The 27,554-nt window shown below is 43.4% G+C and overlaps 2 protein-coding genes across 3 annotated transcripts in view; one reads left to right on the forward strand and one right to left on the reverse strand.

The window, feature by feature from the left end:
- Positions 1–27,554, reverse strand: part of bmpr2b (bone morphogenetic protein receptor, type II b (serine/threonine kinase)) — a 398,476-nt gene that overhangs the window by 167,070 nt on the left and 203,852 nt on the right. The window lies entirely within an intron of this gene.
- LOC139260418 (uncharacterized) lies at positions 2,058–7,814 on the forward strand. The gene is made up of 2 exons (XM_070876985.1): positions 2,058–3,137; positions 6,777–7,814. Exons 1-2 carry the CDS (start codon positions 2,058–2,060, stop codon positions 7,218–7,220), a joined length of 1,524 nt encoding a protein of 507 aa, XP_070733086.1. The 3' UTR covers positions 7,221–7,814.

The following is a 27,554-nucleotide window of genomic DNA, read 5'->3' on the forward strand; positions in this document are numbered from 1 at the left end:
ACACAAACTAAAAATTTAAGAGTGGATGCCCTGAAAACTCAAGGTTAAAAGTATATTGAGCATGACCTACATTATTGGGGGGGGGGGAAAGCATGTATGTGGGCATGCCTGTGGGCGGGTGGGTGTGTTTGTGTGTGAGCAGATGGGGGCAATGTTCCCTCTAATTTTGTTTTGGCCTGCATGGCCTGTTTAATGGGCTGCATGGGCCATTCAAAATGTTGTGCATGCGTGTTTTTTTCTATTTAAAAGTGACTCACCGACTTTGCAGAACCTTCAGAGCCTTGCACACCTGCGCATCTTAAAGGGAACATTGTGTATGGGGGTGTGTGCTTGAATGCGTAAGTGGAGTTTGTGCATGTGCGTGTGTATGGGTGCATGGGTGGGGGGTGGGGGATATGGGGGCGGGGTGGTGTGTGGGAGGGGTTTGCTATGTGTGGTGTGTGTGTGGGAAGGGCTGGGTGTATGTGGGGGTGGTTTGTGTGGGGGTGAGGGGTGGTGTTTGAGGAAGGAGGTGGGATGTGTCTGGGAGTGTCCGGGTGTCTGGGGGGTTGAGTGTGGGAGGGGGTAGGGAGAGAGTACGGGTGTCTGGGGGAAGTGGGGGGGGTTTTGGTGTGTTTGGAGTGTGGGGGGGGGGGGCTGAGGTTCTGTGGTGAGTGGTTGCTGGTGTCTGAGGAGGTTGCGAAGATGTGTGAGGTGTGTGTGGGAGGGAATTTGGTGTGTGTGTGTGTGTGTGGGGGGATGGGAGAGCATGGGGGGTGTGTGATGGAAGGGTTGCGGTGTGTGGGGTGTGGGAGGTGGTGGGGGATTGTGTGTAGGAGGGGGTGGGGAAGAGGGTGGAGGAGGTGGTGGGGGAGAGCATGGGGAGGGGGTGGAGGAGTGTGAGGGGGACGGGGTGGTGGAGGGGGTGGGGATGTGTGAGGGAGGGGTTTCAGGTGTCTGTGGGGTTTGCGGGGGTGTGGAGGGGTGTGTGTGGTGTGTGTGGGAGGGGGTAGGGACTGGGAGTGTAATTGTAGGGGAGGGGGAGGGCAGGTTTGCTTTACAATTTCTTCCTTGTGACCTGCAGTTGTGTTTCTGATTGTGCTGGAGCATTTGAACCGAATGTTTCTATGAGAGTTTGAAATGGTTGCTGCTCCCTTCCCCTTTCCTCTCACATGGTAGAGCCCACTCCTTTTGTTTGAATCGAAAGATGGGGGTGGGACCTTTGACTTAATCCACAGATGCAGGAGCTGGTGTGTTTCTTTTCACATTTATAATAATTCTACTAAAAGTAGGAGGAAAATTTGCTCCCCTTACTCTGATGTCTGACTGAACATGCCATAGTTATCAGACAGCAATTAGCATTTTTTTACATCTTTTAAGCAGATCTTAATGACAAAGATTAACTAGCATGAAAACTATTCCGATCATTATTGAGGACTTATATTTCCAAATAGGAGCAGTTCTCAGAGCATTTTGGAAAGCATTTTAATAAAAGCCTCACTGAAGGCCCAGAAAAAGGGGTGGTGTGGGGAGGAAAACGGCACTATCCCTTTTCTGTTCCCTCCTCCCCCCACCCTCTCTCAAAGCACAGCAAAGAAGCTAAACAAGAACCATTCATGAACTAGGCCTCAGCGACAGAGAAAGCACTGAATTCATAATGCCAAGTCTTGTTTAACTCTCCGCCTTCATCTGCTTTTTATAAGAGCAGGCAGCCTTCTACCTTGCCAGCCAGCAATAAACACACATTAGGGATGATTAATGAGGGGCCTGATGAGGGCTGGCATTTCGTTTCATTCCACTTCGTTCAAGAACAGAGGGACCCTTGCCAAGCCCTGTCCGCTCGGCTCTGCTCACGTGACCTGAAATGCTTCTGGGAATCATTTCTGCAAATACAGCTGAATAGCAGTTAAACCTCGCCTTGCAGGGGTATATCAGTTAACACGCAGCTGTTGTTGATAACACCCCGCGGGGGGCCCCCAGCCGGAGTGGCGAGTTTTAAGTCTCAGTGCAGCAGTTTTCTTTCCCTTTTCTCCCTTTGTTTTTCTGCCTGATTTGAACTTCAATTTTTTAGCTGATAAATGGATCAGTTTGATCATAAAGTTGCTGAGGAAGATATGAGGGCTCTAGCAGCCTCTTTGTCTCCGATTTCTACCTCTTTTAAGCAAGAAAAGGAGCCTGATTTGGACAACAAAGAAGACTGCTTGTTGACAAAGGAAGAGGGCAATGTCCGGTCTGGCAAGCACGCTATGGTGGAGAAGAGGCTGCTGGCTTTGCAACAAGACAGTGGAATCCCATACAACACAAAAAAAGCAACAGCCTGGGGTGTCAGAGTTTGGGATGAGTGGGCTAAAACTCGCAACAGCTACATCATGGAGCAGGGCGTCCAGCGTAATGAACTCTTCCTTTACGTGCCCGAACTCTGCTATGAAATCACCCACGATGAACTGAATTTCTGGCTGTGCAGGTTCGTGCTCGAAGTGCGGAGGCAAGACGGCTCGGAGTACCCGCCCAACTCTCTCCGTCTCCTGTGCTGCTCGATCCTGCGGCACCTGCGGGAGAACTGCAGGCGGTCCGACATCGATTTCTTCAACAAGCTGAAGGCAGACTTTGCCGAGTTCCGGGCCACCCTCGACGATCGGATGAAGCAGCTGCAGCGGCTGGGAATCGGGCTGGTGAGGAAGCAGGCCCAGCCGTACACAGAGGACGACGAGGAGAGGCTTTGGCAAGTGGTCTTTCACTTCCGTGACGCAAAGAGCTACAGCTATGCTGCCTACTTCTATGTCTGCAAAGTCTTTGCCCTCTGCGCCGCCAAGGACCACCATAAACTAACAGTTGACCAGTTCGAGTTCGGATGCGACGTGATCAGTGAGTACATGGAGTTTACTGGCAGGCCAAGCAATCCTCAGGACAGCCTCGACAAGTTAAAAATTGTCCAGACGAGACAGTACGCAGATTCCCCGAACCCGAGATGCATAGTTTCTCTGCTGCGACGTTACCTCAGTATGATTCCCCCCGAAGGCCCATTCTACCGTCGCCCCGTGTCTGGCACCATGCAGTTTTCTGAGCAGGCAATAGGAGTTCACACTTTGGAGCGATATTCCAAAGAGATATGTGAAGCTGCAGGAATTTCAGGACACCACACGGGACATTCCGGAAGGGTAAGCAATAAGGAACGTTATGTATTTAAAGCTGGCTATTGCAATTGCTATTGCAACAATTGGAATGTGGACGCCCAAAAGGATAAATTTTTCTGTGATTGGGGGAAGCACATCGACCAGTGGTGCTGCGAGAAAGTGTGTAAAGCAATGCACCATGGGTAGGTAGCACACAGTGGATTGCTCATTTGTCTGTGGGGGATGTTCTAATCTCTCTAAGGAAGGCAACAACCACGTACTTCCAGAGAGCATGAGAATCAGAGATGGGCTGTGTCTTTTCACTCTCTGATTGACTGCTTCTACAACTCCTGCATTAACCTTGCCCACAAGCAATTCATTTCTAACCCCACCACCCAAAGAAGCTTTTTAAAATGAGGATAAGACTCCATTCTATCTTCCAATCCCCCAGTCCTAAGTCATCTCCAGATGATGCAAAGGTGAGTGGTGGGACCTGCCTCCAGGCTTCTCTATAGCAGTAGAGGATCGCATGCAGCACCATGGCAGTGATGGAATGCAGGTGCTCTAAAGCTATTGTATGCAGTTCCCCGCTGTCCTTGTACCAGTACTTGTACTAGTGATGCCCGACAGTCATGATACTCTACCTAGGTGTTTCACTGTCCTGAGACAGTGCCTTCATGCTCCACAAGCAAAGTACTGCATAAAGGTACACTAACTGGCGTGGTACTGCATATTAGTGCTCCATTGCCATGGTAACTGCATATTGGTGCCCCACAGGCATGGTACTCCCATAGTGGTTTCCCACAGGCATGGTAACTGATATTGGTTCCTCACAGACATGGGACTGCATATCTGGCCTCATGGGCATGGAAACTGCACAATAATGCTCTAATTGTTTTATACAAAACCATTTTATTCTCCCCTCTCATATCACACACCATTCTCCACTATCAAGGCTCCCCATTATCCCTTGGTGAAGTGGGCTTTGGTCGGTAGCCCCACTGATGCATGTAGGGAACCACTAGACAACTCTGATGGTCAACTGGATATAGGAAACCCTGGGAAATCTGACCAGTGGCACTGGTTGACCTAGTCTATGCAATTCACAAGGAGACAAGCATCACAGGTCAGATCTCATTAAGACCAGATGGACGAGTAGTTTATATTCTGCATGCAGCACTATAGTTCACTTTCTGAAATAAAGATCCTCCTAAAAAAAGATTCGTTGGAGATTTCCAATTAAACTAAGAATTCTGGATTTTTAAAATTATTCTGATGTAATTTCACAATGCTCTGGAATCAGGTAGACAGTTTGGCAACTACATTTAGTCAACTCCAAATCCGTTGTGTATCTAATGCCGCTTGAAAAGAGAACCCCCCCACCCCCTCAAAAAAACAATCTGTCACTCCCTGTGTGGCAAAGATTGGGCAGCACACAGTTGAGTCTTACAATTTGAATTAGTTGTGTTTCTGAACCCAGTAACAATGAGGCCAATGGTAGCACAGAACAAAACACATCAAACACTGGGGTTTATTTCTAGAGGAATCGAATTGAAAAGTATAAAAGTTATACTAAACTTGTATCAAACCTTGGTTAGACCAAACCTGGAGTACTGTAAACAGTTCTAGTCGCCATATTATAAAAAGTAAATAGAGGCACTGGAGAGGGTACAAAGGATGATATCAGAATTGAGAGGTCATAACAATCTGGAAAGAGAAGGCTAGCGGCCTTTCAAATTATGAAAGGATTTGATAGAATAGACACAGAGAGAGTGTTTCCACTTATGGGGAAGAGCAAAACTAGAGGCCATCAATACAAGATAGTCACCAAGAAATCAAATCGGGAATCAAGAAACGTCTTCACCGAGTGGTGAGAATGTGCAACTTTCTACCACAGGAAGTAGTTGAGGCGAATAGTATAGCTGCATTTAAGGGGAAGCTAGATAAGCATATGAGAGAGTAGGGAATAGAGGGTTATGCTGACGGAGTTAGATGAGGAAGGATGGAAAGACGCTCCAGTGGAGCAGAAACACCAGCATGGACTGGTTGGGCCGAATGGCCTGTTGCTGCTTTGTATATTCTGTATAATTCTATGCAACAACTGCAATGGCTGAGATCAGCGCTGACTGGGGATCGAACCTCGGTCCCACGGTCTGTTTGGCTCCAGTTTGAATTAGTTCTGTTTCCTAAACCAGTGACCATGAGGCCAATTGAAGCCTACGGCATCTGTATCCACAAAATTATTGAGGGAGCTTTGTTCTACTTTTCCTGCTGCCAATTTCATAGTGTGCTCCCCTCATGTTCCAAACCGTACAGCTCCCTCGCTCAGTAGGAGGCTATCGGAGTTGGACAACACACTAATATTGAGAGTCAAACCTGCGGCTTTCCTAACTTCTAATGAAAACATATCGAAATTTTATCTCAAGTAACCTCTATGAAATCAAGTTTCTGTCAGTTTCCAATGCTGAACGTACAGAGCTATGGAATATTTTTGAGACACAAGAACATTTTAGGAATGGGAATAGGATCATTAGGCCCAACGGGTCTGTCCTCTTTTGGTAGATCAATCCCACCTTCCTGCCTTATCATATCCTTCAATTAACAAAAATCCCCTTATAAGGGATAATTTTCCGACTTTGCGCTGCGGCAGGGAGCAGTCTCCTCTAGCAGCTCATAAAGAAAGACTTGGATTTATATAGCGCCTTTCACGACCACCAGACATCTCAAAGCACTTTACAGTTAATGAAGTAATTTTGGAATGTCATCACTGTTGTCATGTAGGAAACGCGGCAGTTAATTTGTACACAGTAAGCCCCTACAAACAGCAATGTGAGCATGACCAGTAAATCTGCTTTTGTTATGTTGATTGAGAGATAAATATTGGTCTGAAGACCAGGAACAGCTCCCCTGCTCTTATTCAAAATAGTGCCATGGAATCTTTTACATCCACCTGCGAGTGCAAACAAGGCCTCAGTTTAACGTCTCATCCAAAATATGACACCTCCAACAGTGCAGCATTCCCTCAGCACTACACTGTAGTGTCAGCCTAGATTTATGCACTCAGGTTCCTGGAATGGGACTTGAACCCACAAACTTCTGACTCAGAGGCGAGAGTGCTACACACTGAGCCACAGCTGACACACAGCATAACAGAATTACTCATGATTTTCTGTCCTTTCAACTAATGATAGGCAGCTCCCTGCTGGCAGCATAAACTCGAAAAATCAGCTCTGTACTGTCTGTAATACTCAAAGTCATAGCAGGAATCCTTCTCCAATTAATTGTGGGGTTTTTACCTGCCAGTTTGCTCTCTGTCTCCATGATACTGCTGGGTTCTGTTCCCTAAGTACTGGCCACCCTTAGATGCATCACCCAAGTGTGAGACAAACAATGTGTGCTGTCCAGTTATTCACTGAGATATCATAGCCAAGCCAAATCCTATCCAGACATCGGTACTTTCTAGCCAGAGGCCCCGGATTGTGATCTAGAGGTGGAATCCTGGCTGATTTTTCTCCTTCTGAGCCCAGAGGTTCAGATAATTCTAAACTCCTCAAGTCTTGCTTGCTGTCACTCATAAACATCTACTATTCTTTAGAGTTCCAATCTGGTTTAACTGTTCTTTATCTGTATGTATGTGTGTGTGTGTGTGTGTGTGTGTGTGTGTGTGTCTGTGCGCGTGTGTAGGTCAGCAGTGCAACAACGCTGTACAACCGAGGCTTCGACGAGCAGTCAATTAAAGAACGAACAGGGCCTACAGGCAGTTTGGCGAAGGGCTACAGGAGGGCCTCTCCAGCTCAGATGAAGGCCATGTCGGACTGCCTGCAGCCTCCCAATCCTCTAAAGATTTCCGCTTATTCACCCTCGTCTTCTTCCTCATCTGAAGACCACAGTTCTTCTCAAGATGAAGGCCCAAGCAACATCATCATCATCTCTGAAGATGGGATTGATCACCCACAGGAAGCTACAACTATATTTAGCAGGCCTGAGGTGATGATCACAGAACAGGACGGTGTACTGAAGATTGAAATGCCATCCAGGACTCCCCCACTCATGACCTTGTCTTCACATCAGACCATTACAAAGTTGAAAATAGTGAAAGGAGACGTTGTATTAGAATTAAATTTATAAGCGTGGCAAGCACTATAAATTCTGTGTTCACAGCTGTACGATTCAGATTACACACGTCAACATTGTTATCAGATGGATGTAAAATACAACTTTGCTGTATTAGGGCAAAGCCAGTATGGGCTGGGTAAATACTGCTAAGTTTACAATTGAGTACAGTCCATGGATCAATGCACCACAATCCTGATAACGATACACTCACAAGCTTGCCACATTGGCACCCTCTGTTAGCCAATCAATCCACATTACAGCACAAATGAGTGCAGCTTTACGTATTTTCTCTTCCCCTCCTGAAGGTGCTGACTTTTGCTGAGTACAGGTCCAGGACCCAAGTGGCCAATCCTCATGAGACTAGACCATGAGTGTTGGCAGGCTATTCAAATGGGAAGAGTGTGGCTTCACAATCGAGAATGATAATGTCCTCACCCGACATCCAAATACACTTTCTAGCTGGAGTCACTGGATAGTGATCAGGAGCATGATCCTAGGCTAATTTTTCCCTTCAATAGGCCAAAGGTGATAAGGCCCAATTGCCTCTGAATGGGAATCAAACCTTTCTGGGTTGCACAGCTCAATGATATACTGGTTGTGCAGTTACTGAGAATAAGAGAGCTGTGACCCTCTGTAAAACTCAACTGCTGATCAGCATATAGCAAGCAGTGGCTCGTTAACATTTTAGTATGAATACCTGTGCAATACCTGTGCTTAAATCAGTGTTTAATTCTGATTCATTACCAGCACTACAGGGATTGTACTTAGGTTTCTCCTGAACCTCACTGTGTCACCAGATTAGAATTAGGTAGTGCAAAGGGTTTAGACACTTTCAACTTTGAATACCAGATTCCAAACCAGCCCATCTGTCTGTTGGCTGTAAAGGTCCACCAAGGAATTAATCTGGACAATCTTAATCCAGGTTCCATTGGTCCCACAGAACCAAACTGTGCCAATTTAGCAATAAATTGGCAATGTCACTCAGAGAAGCCACAGGATGGCTGGTGTTGGAAAGTAAATAATGCCACACTGATGCAGTCTCTGGGGTTTGGGCTGAGGCTAATTGTTCAGGCAAAATAAAATGAGTTAAACTCTGCATCTAACTTGGGGGTGTTTAATGTGACAGTGCAGAAGGAGGTTTACACTGTATCTAACCCAAGCTATCCCTAATCTGGGAGTGTTTGATGGGACAGTGTAGAGGGAGATTTACTCTGTATCCAAACTGTGTTGTTGTATCTGCCCTGGGGTGCTTGATAAGACAGTGCAGAAGGAGCTTTACTCTATCTAACCTATGATACTTGATCTGGGAGTATTTGATGCTGATACTGGGTGCCTGACGAGCATAAATTTGATATTTAAAAAGTTCCAATAAAATTGTATCACAAAACTGATATAGAACCAGAGTTGATTATGTAAGACAGGAATACTGTGCAAGCTTAGCAGTGTAAATGGGTATTAGACCGATATTGATGTATCTTCAACATTGTTCAGGCTGTTTCAAGTAACCAATAAACTGAATCCTAGTGGAATGATTCTGAAAATTAAATCACAATTTCCTGTAGTTCTGTTTCCTTATATTTCAGAGACTGTTCAAACTCTGTAAACCTTATTTTTTTATACAAAAGCAAAATACTGCGGATGCTGGAATCTGAAATAAAAACAGAAAATGCTGGAAATTTCAGCGGGTCAGACAGCATCTATGCATTTTCTTATTATATAACTACTATGACTACATTTACATAGCGTTTTATCACACCTCTCAGTGATTCCAAAACGCTTCACATAAAATGAATAGTAATTTGAGACATGACATGTGGGAAGTGTAGCATGCTTGGGAGCAACAAGTAACTTTGGACCTACGGTTCCCACAGCTTTCCACCACTGGCGGCAGGGGGGTGCGGGGGGCGGGGGGCGTGTTCCTCACTTATATTTGTTGTAGACTAATTAATGGAGATTGACTGCCATGACCAGTTAATACTTCCATTGCAAATGTGGATATAGGAATTTAATAGAAATATAAAAATAAGTACAGAATATATGATTTTAAAGTTGTGATTTTATATGTTTGGTAAGCTGCAGGAACAAATTGCTACATGGGATTATGATATCGTGGCAATAAATGAGAACTGTCTCAAACAAGGGAGATTGGGAACTTAATATTCCTGGCTACAAGGTATTAAGGAAAGATAGGGAAAGAAAGACCGGTGGGTGATGGCAGTACAGGTTGGACCTCTGTGATCCGGCACCCTTGGGACCTTACTGGTGCCGAAACAGAATTTTTCCAAACCACGGGAGGTCACGCCTAGCCTAAGCTGTCAACAGCGCCCAGACTCCTCTGTGTGTGTGTGTGTGTGTGTGTGTGTGTGTGTGTGTGTGCTGGCAGCCTGTGGGCGGCTCCCTCAGCACCTGCGCACACACTCACTGACTGACAGCCGCTCTCAGCCAATTGCCACAGACACACCGCAGCAGCAACCAAGCTGAAACACCGTTTAAAGTTACAGACCCATGGCACAGCCCCCGGCCAGCGCCTTGCACACTCAGATTGCACAGATAATACATTGCAACACTCACTGAGATGGCACAGATAATTTCAGATTGCAAAACTCACTGAGATTGTATTTCAAACTCACAGGCTGCAAAACTTTTTTTTCCATAAACCCTCCTCTCCCTCAACTAATGCTGAACCACGGATGATTCCGGACCAGAGTGTCTTGGACCAGAGAGGTCCAACCTGTATTAGTATTGTTGGAAAGATACCGTTATAGTACTAAAAAGAGATGATGTACTTGTGGGTTCAAAGTCCAAATCTATTTGATTAAAAAGAACAATAATTACACTGCTGGATGTATACCATAGACCACCAAATAGTTGGAAGGAGATAGGAGAAAATTTGCCGGTAAATTTCAAAAAGATGCAAGAACTATAGAGTTGTGATAATGGGAGTTCAATTATCTTAATATAGACTGGGAAAATAACAATGTTAAGGGCAAAGAGAGGGAGGAATTCCTGAAATGCATACAAGAGAGCTTTCAGTATGTTTCCAGCCCAATGAGCAAGGAAACAGTGCTGGATCTAGTTCTGGAGCAAGTAGAGCATGTTTTAAGAACATAAGAAATAGGAGCAGGAGTAGGCCATACGGCCCCTCGAGCTGCTCCGCCATTCAATAAGATCATGGCCGATCTGATCATGGACTCAGTTCCACTTCCCTGCCCGCTCCCCATAATCCCTTATCGTTTAAGAAACTGTCTATTTCTGTCTTAAATTTATTTAATGTCCCAGCTTCCACAGCTCTCTGAGGCAGTGAGTTCCACAGATTCACAACCCTCTGAGAGAAAAAATTTCTCCTCATCTCAGTTCTAAATGGGCGGCCCCTTATCATAAGATCATGCCCTCTAATTCTAGTCTCCCCCATCAGTGGGAACATCCTCTCTGCATCCACCTTGTTCAGCCCCCTCATAATCTTATATATTTCTATAAGATCACCTCTCATTCTTCTGAATTTCAATGAGTAGAGGCCCAACCTACTCAACCTTTCCTCATAAGTCAACCAACTCATCCCCGGGATCAACCTAGTGAACCTTCTCCGAACTGTCTCCACAGCAAGTATATCCTTTCGTAAATATGGAAATCAAAACTGTACACATTATTCCAGGTGTGGCCTCACCAATACTCTGTACAGCTGTAACAAGACTTCCCTGCTTTTATACTCCATCCCCTTTGCAATAAAAGCCAAGATTCTATTGGCCTTCCTGATCACTTGCTGTACTTGCATACTATCCTTTCGTGTTTCATGCACAATACCCCCAGGTCCCGCTGTACTGCTGCACTTTTCAATCTTTCTCCATTTAAATAATAACTTGCTCTTTAATTTTTTTCTGCCAAAGTGCATGAACTCACATTTTCCAACATTATACTCCATCTGCCAAATTTTTGCCCACTCACGTAGCCTGTCTATGTCCTCCTGTAGCCTCTTTATGTCCTCCTCACACATTACCCTTCCTCCCATCTTTATATCGTTAGCAAACTTGGCTACGTTACATTCAGTCCCCTCTTCTAAGTCGTTAATATAGATTGTAAAGAGTTGGGGTCCCAGCACTGATCCCTGCAGCACCCCACTCGTTACTGATTGCCAACCAGAGAATGAACCAATTATCCCGACTCTCTGTTTTCTGTTTGTCAGCCAAGCTTCTATCCATGCTAATATATTACCCCCAACCCCGTGAACTTTTATCTTGTTCAGTAACCTTTTGTGTGGCACCTTGTCAAATGCTTTCTGGAAGTCCAAATACACCACATCCACTGGTTCCCCTTTAACTGGTTCATTACATCCTTAAAGAATTCCAGCAAATTTGTCAAACATGACTTCCCCTTCATAAATCCATGTTGACTTTTAGTTGGATAGCATTTGTGAAACAGTGATCACAATATCATTCGGTTTAAAGTAGTTTTGGAAAAGGAGAAGGAATAATCAAATGTGAAGATCAACTGGAGGAGGGCTAATTTCAGTGAGTTGAGAGGGCATCTGGCCCAGGTGGATTAGAATCAAACATTGGCAGGTAAAACAGTAATTTAGCACTAGGAGGCCTTCAAAGAGGAGATAGTTCGGGTACAGAATTGACACACTCCCACGAGGGGGAAAGTAAAGGCATCCAAAGCTAAATCTCTCTGGATAACTAAAGATATAGAGATTAAAATGAAACAGATATTGGAGGCTTATGATAAAGGTCAGGCTCATAATACAGTAGAGAACCAAGCTAAATACAGAAAGTCAGAGGAGAACTAAAAAAGAAAATAGGAGAGGCAAAGAGAGAGTATGAGAATAGATTAGCAGGCAACATAAAAGGGAATCCAATAGTCTTTCTAAACATAATAGAGGACTGGAGGATTGCAACTGTTACACCTTTGTGCAAAAAGGGTGAGGGGAATAAACCTGGCAACCACAAGCCTGGGGAGGAAACTTTGAGAGACAATAATTCAAGAAAAATTAATTGTCACTTGGAAAATATGGGTTAATAAATGACAACCAGCACATAGTTTGTTAAAGACAAATTGTGTTTGACTAACTTGTTTGAATTCTTTGATGAAGTCATGGAGAGGGTTGATGAAGGTAGTGCGGTTGATGTTGTGTATATGGACTTTCAAAAGACTTGTTCGCAAGATTGAAGCTCATGGGATTAAAGGGACAGTGGCCGCGTGGTTACAAAATGTGCTTAAAGGCAGAAATCAGAGCACATTTGGTGAACGGTTCTTTCTCAGACTGGAAGGAAGATGTAGTGGTGTTCCCCAGGGGTCAGCATTAGGGCCACTACTCTTTTTGATATATATTAATGATCTGGGTATACAGGGCATAATTTCAAAGTTTGCAGATGACACATAAGTCAGAAATGGAGTAAACAGTGAGGACGACAGTAACAGATTTCAGGAGGAGATACACAGACTGGTGAAATGAGCAGACACATGGTAGATGTAATTTAACAGAGAAGTGTGAAGTGATTCATTTTAATAGAAAGAATGAGGAGAGGCAATTTTAAAGGGGGTGTAGGAACAGAGACACCTCGGGGTGTACATACACAAATCTTTGAAACTGGCAGGACAAGTTGAGAAGGCTGTTAAAAAAAATATATAGGATCCTTGGCTTTATAAACAGAAGCCAAGATTACAAAAGCAAGGAAGTTAAGCTAAACCTTTATAAATCACTGGTTAGGCTGCAGCTGGAGTTCTGTGGCCAGTTCTGGGCACCACACTTTAAGAAGGATGTCGCGGCCTTAGGGTGGCGAGAAGATTTATTACAATTGTACCAGAGATGTGGGATTTCACTCATGTGGAGAAATTGGAGAAGCTGTGGTTATTCTCCTTAGAGCAGAGAAAGTTAAGAGGAGATTTAACAGAGGTATTCAAAATTATATGGGGATTTTGAAAGAGTAAATAAGGAGAAACTATTTCCAGTGGCAGGTGGTAAAAGAACTAGACACGAGATGAGGAGAATTTTTTTACGCAGCAAGTTATTATGATCTGGAATGCACTATCTGAAAGGGTGGTGGAAGCAGATTCATAATAACTTTCAATTTGATAAATACTTGAAGAGGAAACATTTACAGGGCTATGGGGAAAGAGCAGGGGATTGGGACTAATTGAATAGCTCTCAAAGAGCCGGCAAAGGCACGATGGTCAGAATGGCCTCCTTCTGTACTGTATTATTCTATGATTATCATTGTATCATGTGACGACCAGGATGGTTTCTACCTCTGCAACTCTCTCCAGCTCTACAACCTTCCGAGAATTCTGCGTTCCTCTAATTGTGCATCCCCAATTTCCTTTGCTGCTCCATCAGGGGCCGTGCCTTCAGCTGCCTAGGCCCGAAGCTCTGGAATTTCCTCCCTAAGCCTCTCCGCATTACTATCTCTCTCTCCTCCTTTAAGATGCTCCTTTAAACCTACCTCTTTGACCAAGCTTTTAGTCACCTGTTCTAATATCTCTTCACATAGCTAGATGGAAAATTTTGTTTCATAACGCACCTATGATGCATCGAGATGTTTTACTATGTTAAAGGCATTACATAAATACACTCTCTTGTCTCTCTCTCACACAATGCCTGTCTTACTCTGACACTCATTCTCTTATGAACTGTGCTTGCGTCTCTCTCTCTCATATACGCATACCCTCTGTCACTCATAACTGTCTTTCTCTCGCACACTTTTTTTCTCTGACCGACATAGACAACATTGTGCCCATCAGTCAGAAAAATTCTAAAACCTCTCATAAATCTCAGATAAAAGACCCACACTTCATGGTTTACTAATATTCTTTGCAAGTTTTTAAATGCAAAAAAAACCCTCAGAATCATCCAAGAATTAAATGAACGAAACAGATTGATGCTCAACTCTACATGAAGTCAAAATGATTTTAATGGCTTACTCCTGAGAAAAATTAACCCATTTGTTGTTTTTTTATGTGTTTTAAGATTGTAAATATAAATATATAACAGTGGCATTTCGCCTGTCTGGCTTTCTTTGAGTTGAAACTTAAGCAGCTTACTTCACCAACAGATAATAGTTAGAATGCAAAACTTACTTGGAGTAAAAGAGCAAAAGCTTGTGCTCTAATGTGTTTTGTAATCAATTAGAACAGCAGTCAAACAATCTTATTGACATATACATATGGCAAGACAACTGTGCACATTAGCCATGCTCAGACAGAAGCTAGCAGAGTGATAGCTGCAGGAGCGTTATTTTCCTCGCAGGCTCGGTTTGTGGTCACTACATTTTACTGGACAATGATACTGAATAGGACCTACTTAATCTGGTGTCAAATCCGCACACGAACGAACGAAAAGGCATGTTTGCAATAGGCATTATAAAAATAATTGACCTTATTTTTAACCTATACTTGTTGGGCTGGGAAAAGGTATTGCAAACAGTTTGATTGATCTTCCTTCTGCTGGTTGTCTCTCCTGAACAGTCATTCAGAATTGGTCATCTTCAGAAGTCCATACTAAATTCAACTCGCTAAGGCTTCTATGACAGCAACTCCCAAAACCACAACTTCCAGCACCTAGAAGGATAAGGGCAGCAGGTGCATTGGAACACCACCACCTTCAAGTTTCCCTCCAAGTCACACACCATCCCGACTCAGAAATATATCGGCGCTCCTTCATCGTTGCTGGGTCAAAATCCTGAAACTCCCTATCTAACAGCACTGTGGGAGCACCTTTACTACATGGACTGCAGTGGTTCAAGAATGCGGCCCACCACCACCTTTCTCAAGGGTAATTAGGGATGAGCAATAATGCTGGCCTTATCAACGATGCCCACATGCCAAGAATGAATGAAGAAAAACATACACACATATGTAAAAACAGACATACATCCGTACACACACAGCCACTTTGTGGAACTCTGATCCCATGGGTTGAACTAAGTCTATTGCTACAGGAGTCTTAAAGATTCAGATACACAGGGAGAATTTTGGCTTTGGACTACCTTTAGTGAAATTATGATCAATGTTTTTTGTACATAAGTTTGTGATTGTATTACAAATAGCATTGAGAAGATCTTCCCACATGGAATTTACAATGTGGATAGAAGAAGCCCTGCTCCATTACTGTCTCTCACACACACAGCACAGAATCCTCCTTAGTACAGTATTTGCAGCTCCTCACACAGCTCAATTGATAAATGCAGCATGTAACTGAACCACACAAACTAGAAGATTCAGGTTGTAATCCCTGGCCTGTGTAGAATTTGCTAGTCTCAGCTAGGGTGTCAGTTTTGGGTACTGCAATTGGCCCCAGCCGCCCTCTCAAGGTTAAGGAGGGTCCACACTTCTGGTTGCTATCCAGTTACTCCTGTTTGAAGTGCTGATGTGCGGAGGTCAATTAGGACAGGACTGGCCTTAGCGGTGGTGCCCCTTATGATTGAACAGCCAAACACTCAATGATCACACCCACACAGAAAAACGGCTACTTGGCTGAGATACATGCGGAGAATGGAATCATAGTCCAGCAGCAATCAGTATCTTCAGGAGAGTTGGGGAGACTATGGGGGAGAAAAGATCAGTTAATCATTTCTTTATTGTGGTACAGTATAACTAGACTGTATGAATAGAAGGAAAAGGTATAAAACACTCCATAATACAATAGACCCATTTATCACACCAGCTGTCTGCACCAGAGCACATTTCGAAAACAGTTGTCTTATCTGATCTTGTGACATGGTAGAACTGGTGGAGGCAGATGTTCGTTGTCGTAAAAGGAAAGTAGCGTAACAATATTGTTACATTTTTGGGTCTTTTTAAACATGATGTTGGTTCTTGCATCTCATAAGAACATAAGAATTAGGAACAGGAGTAGGGCATCTAGCCCCTCGAGCCTGCTCCGCGATTCAATAAGATCATGGCTGATCTGGTCGTGGACTCAGCTCCACTTACCCGCCCTCTCCCCGTAACCCTTAATTCCCTTATTGCTTAAAAATCTATCTATCTTTGACTTGAAAACATTCAATGAGCCAGCCTCAACTGCTTCCTTGGGCAGATAATTCCACAGATTCACAACCCTCTGGGAGAAGAAATTTTTTCTCAACTCGGTTTTAAATTGGCTCCTCCGTATTTTGAGGCTGTGCCCCCTAGTTCTAGTCTCCCCCACCAATGGAAACAACCTCTCTGCCTCTATCTTGTCTATCCCTTTCATGATTTTAAATGTTTCTATAAGATCACCCCTCATCCTTCTGAACTCCAAGGAGTAAAGACCCAGTCTACTCAATCTATCATCATAAGGTAACCCCCTCATCTCCGGAATCAACCTAGTGAATCGTCTCTGTACCCCCTCCAAAGCTAGTATATCCTTCCTTAAGTAAGGTGACCAAAACTGCACGCAGTACTCCAGTTGCGGCCTTACCAATACCTTATACAGTTGCAGCAACTTCTCCCTGCTTTTGTACTCCATCCCTTTCGCAATGAAGGCCAACATTCCATTTGCCTTCCTGATTACCTGCTGCACCTGCAAACTAACCTTTTGGGAAAGAGTTTCATGCACAAGGACCCCCAGGTCCCTCTGCACCACAGCATGTTGTAATTTCTCCCCATTCAAATAATATTCCCTTTTACTGTTTTTTTCCCCAAGGTGGATGACCTCACACTTTCCGACATTGTATTCCATCTGCCAAACCTTAGCCCAATCTCCTTGTAGTCTCTCTGAGTCCTCTACACAACCCGCTTTCCCACTAATCTTAGTGTCATCTGCAAATTTTGTTGCACTGCACTCTGTCCCCTCCTCTAGGTCATCTATGTATATTGTAAACAATTGTGGTCCCAGCACTGATTCCTGTGGCACACCACTAACCACTGATTTCCAACCGGAAAAGAACCCATTTATCCCGACTCTCTGCTTTCTGTTCGCCAGCCAATTCTCTATCCATGCTAATACATTTCCTCTGACTCCGCGTACCTTTATCTTCTGCAGTAACCTTTTGTGTGGCACCTTATCGAATGCCTTTTGGAAATCTAAATACACCACATCCATCGGTACACCTCTATCCACCATGCTCGTTATATCCTCAAATATTTCCAGTAAGTTAGTTAAACATGATTTCCCTTTCATGAATCCATGCTGCGTCTGCTTGATTGCACTATTCCTATCCAGATGTCCCGCTATTTCTTCCTTAATGATGGTTTCAAGCATTTTCCCCACTACAGATGTTAAACTAACCGGCCTATAGTTACCTGCCTTTTGCCTGCCCCCTTTTTTAAACAGAGGCGTTACATTAGCTGCTCTCCAATCCGCTGGTACCTCCCCAGAGTCCAGAGAATTTTGGTAGATTATAACAAATGCATCTGCTATAACATCCGCCATCTCTTTTAATACCCTGGGATGCATTTCATTAGGACCAGGGGACTTGTCTACCTTCAATCCCATTAGTCTGTCCAGCACTACCTCCCTAGTGATAGTTATCATCTCAAGGTCCTCCCTTCCCACATTCCTATGACCAGCAATTTTTGGCATGGTTTTTGTGTCTTCCACTGTGAAGACGGAAGCAAAATAATTGTTTAAGGTCTCAGCCATTTCCACATTTCCCATTATTAAATCCCCTTTTTCATCTTCTAAGGGACCAACATTTACTTTAGTCACTCTTTTCCGTTTTATATATCTGTAAAAGCTTTTACTATCTGTTTTTATGTTTTGCGCAAGTTTACCTTCGTAATCTATCTTCCCTTTCTTTATTGCTTTTTTAGTCATTCTTTGCTGTTGCTTAAAATCTTCCCAATCCTCTAGTTTCCCACTAACCTTGGCCACCTTATACGCATTGGTCTTTGATTTGATACTTTCCTTTATTTCCTTTATCTCAGATTACTCTCCTGGGCAAGTCCCAATTCCCCATACCTTTGAGTGTGTCTATCTTTGCTTTGTGATTTACATAAGGTGTCTGTAACACATCAAGGAAGTGAACAGCATACCCTGTTTGGTAATTGTTTTGTGGTAATGGATTATTGTATGCCTCTATAAAATCCCACTTCACAATACCTCATTTAAGGTTTAAAAGAGGAATTGAGTTTATTACACAAATAGTAACAACTTGCATTAATATAGTATTTTTAATATATAAAACATAAGAACATAACATAAGAAATAGGAGGAGGAGTAGGCCATTTGGCCCTTCATGGGCTCAGCTCCACTTCCCTGCCCGCTCCCCATAACCCTTTACTCTCTTATCGCTCAAAAATCTGTCTATCTCCGCCTTAAATATATTCAATGACCCAGCCTCCACAGTTCTCTGGGGCAGAGAATTTCATAGATTTACAACCCTCTGAGAAAAGAAATTCCTCCTCATCTCAGTTTTAAATGGGCGACCTCTTATTCTGTAAACTATGACCCCTAGTTCTAGTTTCCCCTATGAGTGGAAACATCCTCTCTGCATCTACCTTGTCGAGCCCCCTCATTGTCTTATATGTTTCAATAAGATAATCTCTCACTCTTCTGAACTCCAATGAGTACAGGCCCAACTTGCCCACTCTTTCTTCATAAGTCAGCCCCTTCATCTCAGGAATCAACCGAGAGAATCTTCTCTGAACAGCCTCCAATGCAAGTACATCCCTCCTTAAATAAGGAGGCCAAATCTTTACGCAGTACTCTAGGTGTGGCCTCATCAATACCCTGTACAATTGTAGCATGACTTCTCTGCTTTTATACTCCATCCCCCTTGCAATAAAGACCAACATTCCATTTGCCTACCTGATTACTTGCTGTACCTGTATACTAACTTTTTGTGTTTCATGCACAAGGACTCCCAGGTCCCTCGGAACTGCAGCATTTTGTAATTTTTCTTCATTTAAATAATAATTTGCTTTTTTATTTTTTCTGCCAAAGTGGATAACCTCACACTTTCCTACATTATACTCCATCTGCCAAATTTTTCCCCACTCACTTAGCCTGTCTATATCCCTTTGCAGATTTGTTGTGTCCTCCTCACAACTTGCTTTCCCACCCATCTTTGTATCGTCAGCAAACTTGGCTACATTACACTAGGTCCCTTCATCCAAATCATTAGTATAGATTGTAAATAGGTGAGGCCCCAGCACCCCACTAGTTACCGTTTGCCAACCAGAAAATGACCCATTTATTCCGACTCTCTGTTTTCTGCTAGTTAGCCAATCCTCTATCCATGCTAATATATTACCCCCAACCCCGTGAACTTTTATCTTGTGCAGTAATCTTTTATGTGGCACCTTATTGAATGCCTTCTGGAAATCCAAATACACTACATTCACTGGTTCCGCCTTATCCACCCTGCTTGTTACATCCTCAAAAAACTCCAGCAAATTTGTCAAACATAATTTCCCTTTCATAAAATCATGCTGACTCTGCTTGACTGAATGATGCTTTTCCAAATGTCCTGCTACTACTTCCTTAATGATGGACTCCAGCATTTTTCCGACAGATGTTAGGCTAACTGGTCTATAGTTCCCTGCTTTCTGTCTGCCTCCTTTTTTAAATAGGGAAATAGGGGTGTTACATTTGCAGTTTTCCAATCTGCTGGGACCTCCCCAGAATCCAAGAAACTTTGGTAGATTACAACCAATGAATTCACTATCTCTGCAGCCACTTCTTTTAAAACCCTAGGATGCAAGCCATCAGGTCCAGGGGACTTGTCCACCTTTAATCCCATTATTTTACCAAGTACTTCTTCATTAGTGACAGTGATTGTTTTAAATTCCTCCCAATAGCCCCTTGATTATCCATTATTGGGATGTTTTTAGTGTCTTCTACCGTGAAGACCGATACAAATATTTGTTCAAAGTCTCTGCCATTTCCCTGTTCCTCATTATTAATTCCCCAGTCTCATCCTCTCAGGGACCAACATTTACTTTAGCCACTCTCTTCTTTTTTATGTACCTGCAGAAACTCTTACTATCTGTTTTTATATTTCTAAAGCGCACTTTTAAACTGCACTAAAGCGTAATCAGACAGAAATACACGCTGAGCCAAAGGAAATATAAGTGGCAAGTAACATTCGCGGTATACAAATGCCAGGCAAAGACCATCTCCAACAAGCGAGAGTCTAACCATCTTCAACAGCAATGTCATTGTCAAATCCTCCACCATTAACATCCTGGGGGTCACTACAACCAGAAACATAACTGGACAGACCACATAAGTACTGTGGCTACAAGAGCAGGTCAGAGTCTGAGTATTCTGGGGCAAATGAATCACTTCCTGACTCCCCAAAACCTTTCTACCATTTACAAGGCACAAGTCTGATGGAATACTCCCCACTTGCCTGGATGAGTGCAGCTCCAACAACACTCAAGAAACTCGACACCATTCAGGACAAAGCAGCCCATTTGATTCCACCACCTTAAACGTTCACTCACTCCACCGCCAGCGTACCACGGCTGCAGTGTGTACCATCTACAAGATGCACTGCAGCAACTCGCCTCGGCTTCTCCGGCAGCACCTCCCAAGCCCACGTCATCTACCACTTAGAAGTACAAGGGCTGCAGATGCATGGAACACCACCACCTCTAAGATCCCCTCCAAGTCACACACCATAATGACTTGACAATATATCACCGCTTCTTCATTGTCGCTGGTTAAAAATTCTGGAACTCCCTACTCAACTGCACTATGGGAGTAACTTCACCACACTGATTGCAGCCGTTCAAGGCGGCGGCTCACCACCACCTTCTCTAGATCAATTGGGGATGGTCAATAAATGCTGGCCTTACCAGCGACACCCACATCCCATGAATTAATTGAAAGAAATTAGGAGGAATGACCATAAGCTTTGTCAAAGAAATGGCTTTTAAGGAGGGTTGGTTTTTAAGGAAGACAAGGAGGTGGAAAGGTTTACTGAGGGAATTCCAGAGCCTAGGACCTAGATTGCTGATGTCACAGCTGCCAATGGTGAGGCAAAGGAAACAGGATACACAAACGGCCAGAGTATGAGGAATGCAATCTTCCCTAACGTGGGGGTGGGGTTTAAGGTGAAGGGGGTTGCAGAGATAGGGAATGATATGTGAGTGGTTCTTGGTGTGGGATAGGGTACAGACAGTAGAGGTTTAGATGAGGTGAAGTTTATGGAGCATTGAGGATGGGAAGCCAATGCTGGAGATGCTCTTAGCTTGGATTGGCAAGAGTGGAATCAAGCGGGAAAAGTCCTACTGAGCTGGACAATTGAGGAGGATGGTGTGGTCAACCATATGAAAGACTGAAGAGAGGTCGAGAAGGACGAGGCTGGGTATAGTGCACCACGATTTCAGTCACAGCGGATGACACTTGTGACTTTAATAAGGGCCCTTTCAGTGTTTTGGCAGAGACAGAAATCCGATTGGAGATATTCAAACATGGAGTTGTGGGAAAGATGAATATGGATTTGGGAGGCAACAACATATTCAAGGATTTTTGGCGAGAAAAGGGAAGTTGGAGATGAAGTTAGAGTTTGCAAGGAGCAAAGTAATGACGGTGGTTTTGAAAGGAAGAGGTCAATACCCAAGAAGAGGGAACCATTTACAATGTCAACTAGCATGGGGACCAGGAAGGGAAGTTGGATGGTCAACAGTTTAGTAGGAATAGGGTCAAGGAAGCAGGAGGTGGAACTCATGGGTGAGATGAGCACAGAGAGGGGATAGGAGAGAAACACTAGAAAAAGACGAAGGTTCAGAACCAGGGAAGGGTCCAGCCTTGAGGGAGGTTTGGCTTGGTGGGCAAGGGGAAGCAGCAGAGGCAGCTCAATGGATGGTGTTAATCTAATTGACAAAGAAGTCCATGAGCTCCTCATACTTGTTGTTGGAGGTGAGGATGAAGGATGAAGGAAGAAGGGTAGAGGGATTTAAGGAAACACTTGGTACTGGAAAGAAGAAGCTGGGGTTAATGTTGCTGTACTGGATGATCCTGGAGTAGTGAGCGGTTTTGGCAGAGGAGAGCAAGGTCCGATAGTGCTTGATGTGGTCCAGCAAGATATAGTGTTGATTGACTAAACAAGTTGACCACCAGATACTCTTATTTCCGCGCTCCTTGGACTTGAGAGAGCAAAGATGGGAGCCATAACAAGGAAAAGTGACCAAGCTGAAAGAGAATAAGAGCTTTACTAGGGTATAGGCATCAAAAGCAGAGGTGAGGGAGTGGTTGAACAAATACAGAAGTATTATGGTCAATGGAGGACCAAAGACTAGACAGTTGGGAGTTTGAAAGCGCAGGGGTAAGTGACTTGGGGAGAACTTATTCCAGTGGTAGACACAGAAGGAAGTGGAGTAGGAAAAGGGTATAGGGATGTGGCTGGTGAGGGATACATGGAAGTGGTCAGAGATACCTTGTCTGCAATCGGACCATGGGAGTAGAAAAACAACATGCGATGGGAAGATTGAGGGGATGGCCGTAAATATTGGGAGGAGAGTTTACATGGAGGAAGAGGACTGAAGGGCAGTGAAATCAGAGGAGGGGCCAAGGTGAGTCGAGATAAACAAGCAAACAATCTAATAATGATGTAATACTGGTTATGTATTTAGAGCAGAATGTTTTTCTCTCTTTAGCAGGCAAAATAATAAAAGATCGCAATTCTAAAAACTAAATTAAGCTTTTATGGATAACTTTTATATACACACAATATTTCTCTTTTCTTTCAGGAATTAGCAAATTGTGGGTTCTTGTCAAACTGTCTCCTGGCTGGTTTTGAGATATTTAAATTGCCTCTCCTCATGATATTCGGCAACTGCTTATTTAAACCAAACAGCTCATTTTACTTTTACAGATAGAGCATCCGAAATCCAGAGTTATGAAATTGGGAATGTTCCGGAATCCGGACACTGTGCCGATCCGTGGAGTCGTCGTCCAGAATCCGGAAAATGTTCCAAAATCCGAACATTTTTTTAAACCAATTACCACTGCGAGTTGGGCCCCCCAAAAATTCCAAAAAAACAAAAAATAAAAATTCACAAAACCCTTATCTACTAAATCGCTGAAAAATAACTTAAAAATAAAAACTTTAACTTATCTTTTTGGCAGGTCTTCAACGCAGGTTTTTCCCGGCTGCCGGCCCCCTGCTCTACCAACCCCCCATTTACCTTGGCCCAGGCATTTCCGGATTCAGGATATCGGAAAGACGTTCCGAAATCCGGAAATGTCCGAAATCCTGAGGTTTCTGGATTTCGGACGCTCTACCTGCATAACCCAGAAAACAGTTAGTAAAACTTCCTTAATTTTGAAAACCTGACCTCTTAAAATTGAAAAAGGAACTATGGAATAAAATTGAACCAGTCATGAAAAATTTGCAAGGCTATGGGGAAAGAGCTGGGGACTAGGACTAATTGGATAACTCTTTCAAAGAGCCATCACCAGGTACGATGGGCTAAATGGACCCCTTCTGTGTTGTATCATTCTATGAAGTATATATTTGAAAATTATGCATTTGACTTCTTCTCCAGCTGGTTACCATGGAGACCACCAAAGCAAACTTTACAACATTGCATTGGGAGAGACCTGCTGCAAACTCTGGCTCTAGCCAGCTATTAAAGTACCGAGTGTAATGTAGCCAAGTTTGCTGACGATACAAAGATGGGAGGAAAAGCAATGTGTAAAGAGGACACAAAAATCTGCAAAAGGACATAGACAGGCTAAGTGAGTGGGCAAAAATTTGGCAGATGGAGTATAATGTTGGAAAGTGTGAGGTCATGCACTTTGGCAGAAAAAAAATCAAAGAGCAAGTTATTATTTAAATGGAGAAAGATTTCAAAGTACAGCGGGACCTGGGGGTACTTGTGCATGAAACGCAAAAGGATAGTATGCAGGTACAGCAAGTGATCAGGAAGGCCAATGGTATCTTGGCCTTTATTGCAAAGGGGATGGAGTATAAAAGCACGGAAGTCTTGCTACAGCTATATAAGGTATTAGTGAGGCCACACCTGGAATACTGCGTGCAGTTTTGGTTTCCATATTTACGAAAGGATATACTTGCTTTGGAGGCAGTTCAGAGAAGGTTCACTAGGTTGATTCCGGCAAGAGGTGATCTTATCTAAACGTATAAGATTATGAGGGGGCTTGACAAGGTGGATGCAGAGAGGATATTTCCACTGATGGGGGAGATTATAACTGGAGGGCATGATCTTAGAATAAGGGGCCACCCATTTGAAACAGAGATGAGGAGAAATTTTTTCTCTCAGAGGGTTGTAAATCTTTGGAATTCGCTGCCTCAGAGAGCTGTGGAAGTGGGGACATTGAATAAATTTAAGACAGAAATAGACAGTTTCTTAAACGATAAGGGTTATGGGGAGCGGGCGAGGAAGTGGAGCTGAGTCCATGATCAGATCGGCCATGATCTTATTGAAGGGCGGAGCAGGCTCGAGGGGCCATATGGCCCACTCCTGTTCCTATTTCTTAAGTTAAACTCCCCAGCTCAACAACTGAGTTTTAAAGAGACAGCCACTGTGCCAAAACCTAAGACAAAAATACTTCATCTTAGTTACAAGCACATTATCGTATAAAGTAACACAGCTCAAAAGAAAAATCCTCAATGCAAGTAATCTGAAATAAAAATAGAAAATGCTGAAAAAACAGAACAGGTCTGTTACTGTTTCTAAAGAGAAAACCTTTCTGGTTGAGACATTCCATCAAAACTCATCGGATCTGCGTATTTGCAGCATTTTCCGTTTTCAATTCAATACAATCTCAAGGCTCAGATGACACCTGTGATGACTGCAATTATCAGAATCATCTGGTAGCATCACAACCTCAGTGAGACCATCTTCCTAGGTGCAGGCCTCAGCAAATCCCAGCAACTCTACCTTCGGGATGCTGTCAGCTGCAGGACATACAACGGGGGTTGGAGCTTGGAGAGGGGCTCGAATACAATGTATAAAAGCTGTTCTTGAATGCATTGCTAGTTGTATTTTTACCATTCAAGTAGACACAATGTGAACATTTCGTAAGCACATCATTACATCATACTCAAACTCTGGTGACAATACTGAGCTTTGTAACATGCTCCACCCTGATTCTTACTCTCCATGTAACCTCTCTTATTTCCCTCCATACTCCTGAAACACTCAGCCAGCTGCCTCGTTCATGCACTTTTCAGAAGGTCACTGGATAGTAATCAGAAACAGGATCCCTGGCTGATTTTCCCCTCCCCAACTTGGACATTGGTCAATTTTATTTTAATTAATTTTAACCATTAGCATACTGAACAGTTTTAAGCTATGGTTCGATCTGTATCGCGCACGTCAAATGCAGAATAACTTGTCCTATAACTCAACCAAAGCTACAGGAAAATATAGAACTACAATATAATAGAAAAATAGAGATAGAGGTAGTGAGTTGGTCAGAGAGTTGGAGCACTGTCTTGTTTACTGTGGTAGATCTCCAATACTGGGATACAAGTAGTGCCACCTTTGAAGGCATTTGCCAGAGATCTGGGAGCAGGTGTGACCTCCAGACACTAGGTGATATGAGGCCTAAGGAAGGTTGGGTGACGGAAAAAAATAACTGGACTCCTACTTTGTAGTGGGCATGATTTCCCAGTACACATTAGGCTCCAAAGTAGCACTAATGTGACAGTTTCCACCTGTTGTACTGTATTATTGGCTGCAGGTTCCCAAGACCCACCACAGATCCCATGTGCTCAGCAACCCCTAATGTAGCTGGGACTACATCTGCAAAGAAGGTGCATGGCATACAGAATGTCAGAAATGTCAGCTTCAGCTCAATGGTAGCACTCGTCTCTCAATCAGAAGGTCGTGGGTTCAAGTCCCACTCTAGAGACTTGTTTTGATCCCAGTGAATGAATGTTGCCAGTCAGTTTTTTGAATGTGGGATATTCATTATGTTGAAACTAAGACTAGATTTGCTTTCTATCAATGCCACGATTACTGACTGTGTTATGTCCTGGTTTGCAGTAAAGTTTGGTAGCCTCAATATTGGGGAAGGCAAACATGCAAAAATGGGGAAGTATCTATTGAAAATGGCATATTACATTAAGATTTAGGTTCAAGTGAAATAACATACCATTACACTGCCACAGAAAGGCATTGTGGGTTGAGTGCAGTACTGACTGAGTGCTGCACTGTCACAGGAGATGGTAAAACAAGGTCTCAGGTGAATCCCATGGCACTATTCAAAGAAGAGCAGACGAGATCTACTGATGTCAACATTTATCCCTCAACCAAAATCACAAACAGATTATCTGGTAATTTATCTCCCAGCTGTTTGTGGGATCTTGCTGTGTGCACATTGGTTGCCGCATTTTCCTACATCACAAAAGTGTCAAAACTTTTTTTTTAAAACGTACTTTGTTAGCTGTGAAGGACTTTAGGACATCCTGAGTTTGTGAATGACGCTAACTATATCATTACAAGTTCTTTCTCTTTTCTGTACCTTCTCTTTGAAGACATTGGCTGAGGGATGCACTGTAAACCTTCTTCTCTTTCTCTTTTGGTAGGCTTTTCCCAAGCTGAGGAGGCCAGAGAAAGTAGCATTGCGGACCATGCCACTTCACTGCAGATTGCGATAAGCATTCCACCTGCTCCAAGCACTTGATACTAGTACTTGGGAGAATGCAGATAATGAGCTTGAGGTAATTAATTGATAAATCAAGAAGAGCAAGTGGAGGTGGTAGAAGAGGAAGAGGAAAGATGTGGCCAGGTTGAGAGCCCATGTATTATAATTGCAGTATTGGCCTTCAGGTGGGAGTTAACACAGCAACAGCAGCAGGCATTTTGCACATCCTATCATTCACATGCAGTTTACAGTATGTATAACATGCTGTCTACATTATGTATAACATGGGAGCATATTGGTTTGAGTCTGAATCTTTCTGTACACAGTGTTAACCTGATGGAAACTGATAACTGGTGAAACACTGCAAAGAAAACATATTGCTACACAACCAATACGTGACATGGGCTGTAATCCATCAAGTTAAAATGGCAGTCAGACTGTTCTATAGCCTCAACAGGTTCAGTGTCTTTGTATAACAATAATAACAAACTAAAATCCGACTAAACGTGTCAATGCTGTAATCCAGTATGTAGATTCAAAGGATGCATCACTGTCTCATGTATCAATTATTGTACATCTAACACGTGTTTAAATTGTCTCTAGCATGGATTGAGGATTGGTTAATGGACAGAAAACAGAGAGTAGGAATAAACGGGTCATTTTTGGGTTGGCAGACTAACTACTGGGGTACCGAAAAGATCAGTGCTTGGGCCCCAGCTATTCACAATCTGCATCAACTATTTGGAAAGGGGACCAAATGTAATATATCCAAGTTTGATGATGATACAAAGCTAGGTGGGAATGTAAGCTGTGAGGAGGATGCAAATAGACATCAAGGGGCTATAGACAGACTAAGTGAGTTGGTAAAT

The sequence above is a fragment of the Pristiophorus japonicus genome, chromosome 3 (assembly GCF_044704955.1).
Source record: "Pristiophorus japonicus isolate sPriJap1 chromosome 3, sPriJap1.hap1, whole genome shotgun sequence".
Taxonomy (NCBI): Eukaryota; Metazoa; Chordata; class Chondrichthyes; family Pristiophoridae; genus Pristiophorus; species Pristiophorus japonicus.

Excerpts from the sequence above, each read along its gene's own strand:
- LOC139260418 (XM_070876985.1), top strand. The coding sequence starts at position 2,058 with ATGGATCAGTTTGATCATAAAGTTGCTGAGGAAGATATGAGGGCTCTA. Across the intron at positions 3,138-6,776 it reads ACACGGGACATTCCGGAAGG|GTCAGCAGTGCAACAACGCT; the intron begins GTAAGCAATAAG and ends GCGCGTGTGTAG.